General features: G+C 24.9%; 1 protein-coding gene across 1 annotated transcript in view; it reads right to left on the reverse strand.

Annotated features, from left to right (window-relative positions):
* The window catches only part of LOC111628258 (ribosomal oxygenase 1-like), a 37,457-nt gene that overhangs the window by 19,469 nt on the left and 14,744 nt on the right, over nucleotides 1–3,244 (reverse strand). Inside the window, exons 2-3 of the mRNA XM_023372009.1 lie at nucleotides 2,686–2,793; nucleotides 2,029–2,063 (exon numbers count right to left, since the gene is read on the reverse strand). Coding sequence (XP_023227777.1) covers nucleotides 2,029–2,063; nucleotides 2,686–2,793 — 143 coding nt within the window. The remainder of the gene's footprint in view (nucleotides 1–2,028; nucleotides 2,064–2,685; nucleotides 2,794–3,244) is intronic.

A 3,244-nucleotide genomic window follows, 5' to 3' on the forward strand; every position in this document is an offset into this window, starting at 1 on the left:
GTCGATGTTAAGCCTAACAAAGACTATTGTATCGTTAAAAATTATTTTTTTATTTTGTACAAACAAAATAAATATATTGAAAAATATAAAAATAATAAAAAATTATACTTCAGATGTTAATTTAGTATCAAAAATGTAAAATATTTGAGTAGCCCAAGACATAGCCAAAGATTGAAGCGCCACAGCACTGGCGAAAATTTAAATTTGCCGACTGGAATTCTTTCGGATGATTGACTTTTGGAAAATCGACGCTCTACTGTACTTTATTTTTACTTAAATGAATATTAATTAACTCTTGATTGTAGGTGAAGCAACTGCAGATGGGCTTTCATGCACTGTGTCATCTTGATGTACTCCATTAATAGCTCATTGTATGAAGATCGTACTAGTATAACTATGTCCTTTGACTTGTCTGCACTATATACTAGCACAGTTCACTTATCAGTTCTATCAATAACTTTTCCCCTATGTATTTGTAATAAAAGAATATAAGCATTTCTGTAACTTATTTTGCTATTTACTTCTTTTTAACATATTATTTGATAAAATATACTATACTCAAGTAAAACAATAATTTGATTCTTTTTGTTATAAGTTGGTTTTATTTATAATACACTTAATTTTAAATTGTATTTTAAAAATTAACAAAACATTTTCAATAAATTTTCATTTGGAAGAAAATCAATTCTAATCCATAATAGATATAGATAAACTGTAAATGACAGACATCTTTCATTAAAATAAATTTACTTAAATATAAAAATATACATAAAATTATTTTAACTACTAACCTTATAGTAATTCCATACAACTGATGAATAAGCGCGGCCAACTGGATTCAATGTCTCTCGTTTTCCATCAACATATTGCGTAATATCAATGTTTTCAGAATAACACACTCTTCTCTTAGAAAAACAAACAAAATACATATATAATATTTAAATTATGAATTAACAAATAAATTAATAAAATTAAACTAGGACATTGCGTAACTTTGTCATATCACAATAGAATTGAGGCAGAGCCAGAAAGAAAGAAGCAATCCCTGCACTTGTTAGGAACAAAAGAGGCAATCCTTGCATTGGCCAGGTATGGAGAAATGCTCCTTATGCTTGCCGCCNGTGTACAAAGAAGTTTTGTAGGCCATAATTTTTTACACACGCTAAACAAAAATAAAGCCGCAAAAACTATACCTAATTAATAATAATACTTCTTAACGCGAGCGAAGCCGCGGGCAAAAGCTAGTTAAAATATAAAGAATATAGATTAATTGTAATTATATTATTATTGAATCCTTTTGTAAATATTGCTAGATGTTCATTGTAAATTTATTTATAATGACAATACTAAAAAGGTTATTACAGTCAATTCAAGTAAAAATCAAGCTTAATCAAATTATAACTATCAACAGTATATAAATGTACATACAGAAAGCAACTTTAATCGTGGTTTTATTTTTTACATTCATGCTTAAAATCACAACTCAAGCTGCTAAAGAACATTAATTTTGCTTTCATTTTATGACTTTTATTTTTATTCAGTTTTTAAAGTTGAATTTGCAATTCAAACTTAAATTATTTCTCTTATTTTTATATTTTTCAAATTACAAGTAAGTTAAACATTAAGATTTAAACTATGCAATTATTTGTTTGTCGGAAACAAAATATTAATAATAAAAACTAAAAAGAAATTTAAATATTTAATCTGAAAACTGGTCAATAACTAATCCTATCAAAAAAATTTAAATACCTCACATGGTATTAAAAATAATAATTATACCACAGATATGTGTTTTGTTCCATTTAATCATAATGCTATAATTAATACTGTAGAAATATGATTAAACAATAATACAATTACAAAATTTATTATACATAAACTGCAATCATCAATAAAACCAGATTAAAATTAAATGACAGATTTTGACATAATTTTTAATAAAATTACTGAATTTACATTGTTCTTTTCATTATTTAAGGAAATTCACCTAAAGCAAATTAATTTAATTACATTTTAATTAACACCTACCACTGGAATATCTTGGAAGAGTTTCATTAGCATTTCTAAAAATAAAATAATTAAAATATAAATTAAATTTATATAAAAACTCTTGATTTATCATAAAATAAATAAAGTCTGTTTAACTAAATACTGAAATTAAATTTATATAAAAACTCTTGATTTATCATAAAATAAATAAAGTCTGTTTAACTATATATACTGACAGTATTTAGTTAATTATAAGTGATAAAACTCAAAATATGAACATCTATAAGCCTGGTAGTTATATTAAAGCCAAACAATTTCAAGATTAGATCAGGCTATATTACTGCTACCACAGCTACTACTACTACTACTATTAATAGTAGTAGTAATATACTCTGATCTAATCTGGCAATTATTTTAAATCTTTTGACAAACAAATTGCTTATGACATATAAATTTCAAAACAAAAAACAAAAAGAAAATAGAATGAAAAATAAAAATTCAAATTTTTAAAACTCCATGTACAGTACATATATCAGAATATTTAATTCAAGTTTAAATTAAATATGACTCTCATGATTTAAATTGTAAACTTAATATCATATAAATGATTAAAGAGAAATTATATATGCCATTAAATTTTATAATAAAAAATTATTTAAATTAAAAGTATTTATTAAATATAAAATATCAATTAACCTTGGATTATAGAGTTTCCATTCTTTCTTTCCTTCCAATTGAAGAATAAATGCTTCAATGTCATCATAATGTGGAGCAAATCCTTGAGATCCTGGTGGTGTTAAATAACTATAAATAAAGTGCTAGCTTAATATATAACATTTCCAATTTAATAACTGAAATAATTTAAAATAGTTTTCTTTCATTTTCAACAATTATAAGAAAATTTAAAAAAGTACAGATTCAGATTCATTTTATTAATAAAATACTGAGTTACAGTACATACCTGGTGCCATAGACATATAACCAGGTGCAGACAAGAACATATTGGCATTATTACAGATCATTAACATTAGAGGCTACAGTAACATTACATGTGTAGTATATACAAAAGATGGGGATAAAATAACAAGTTGTCCCCCTATAACACTATTGATAATTCCATTTTATATGAATTCCATGTTGTACGAGTCACTTAGATTTTACAAATACGTGTGCCGGGCTGTGAACGGCTCACATATTTGTAAAATCTAAGTGACTCGTACAACATGGAATTCATATAAAACGGAATTATCAACAG

The sequence above is a fragment of the Centruroides sculpturatus genome, unplaced genomic scaffold (assembly GCF_000671375.1).
Source record: "Centruroides sculpturatus isolate CEXI.00-Female unplaced genomic scaffold, Cexi_2.0 scaffold512, whole genome shotgun sequence".
Lineage (NCBI taxonomy): Eukaryota > Metazoa > Arthropoda > Arachnida > Scorpiones > Buthidae > Centruroides > Centruroides sculpturatus.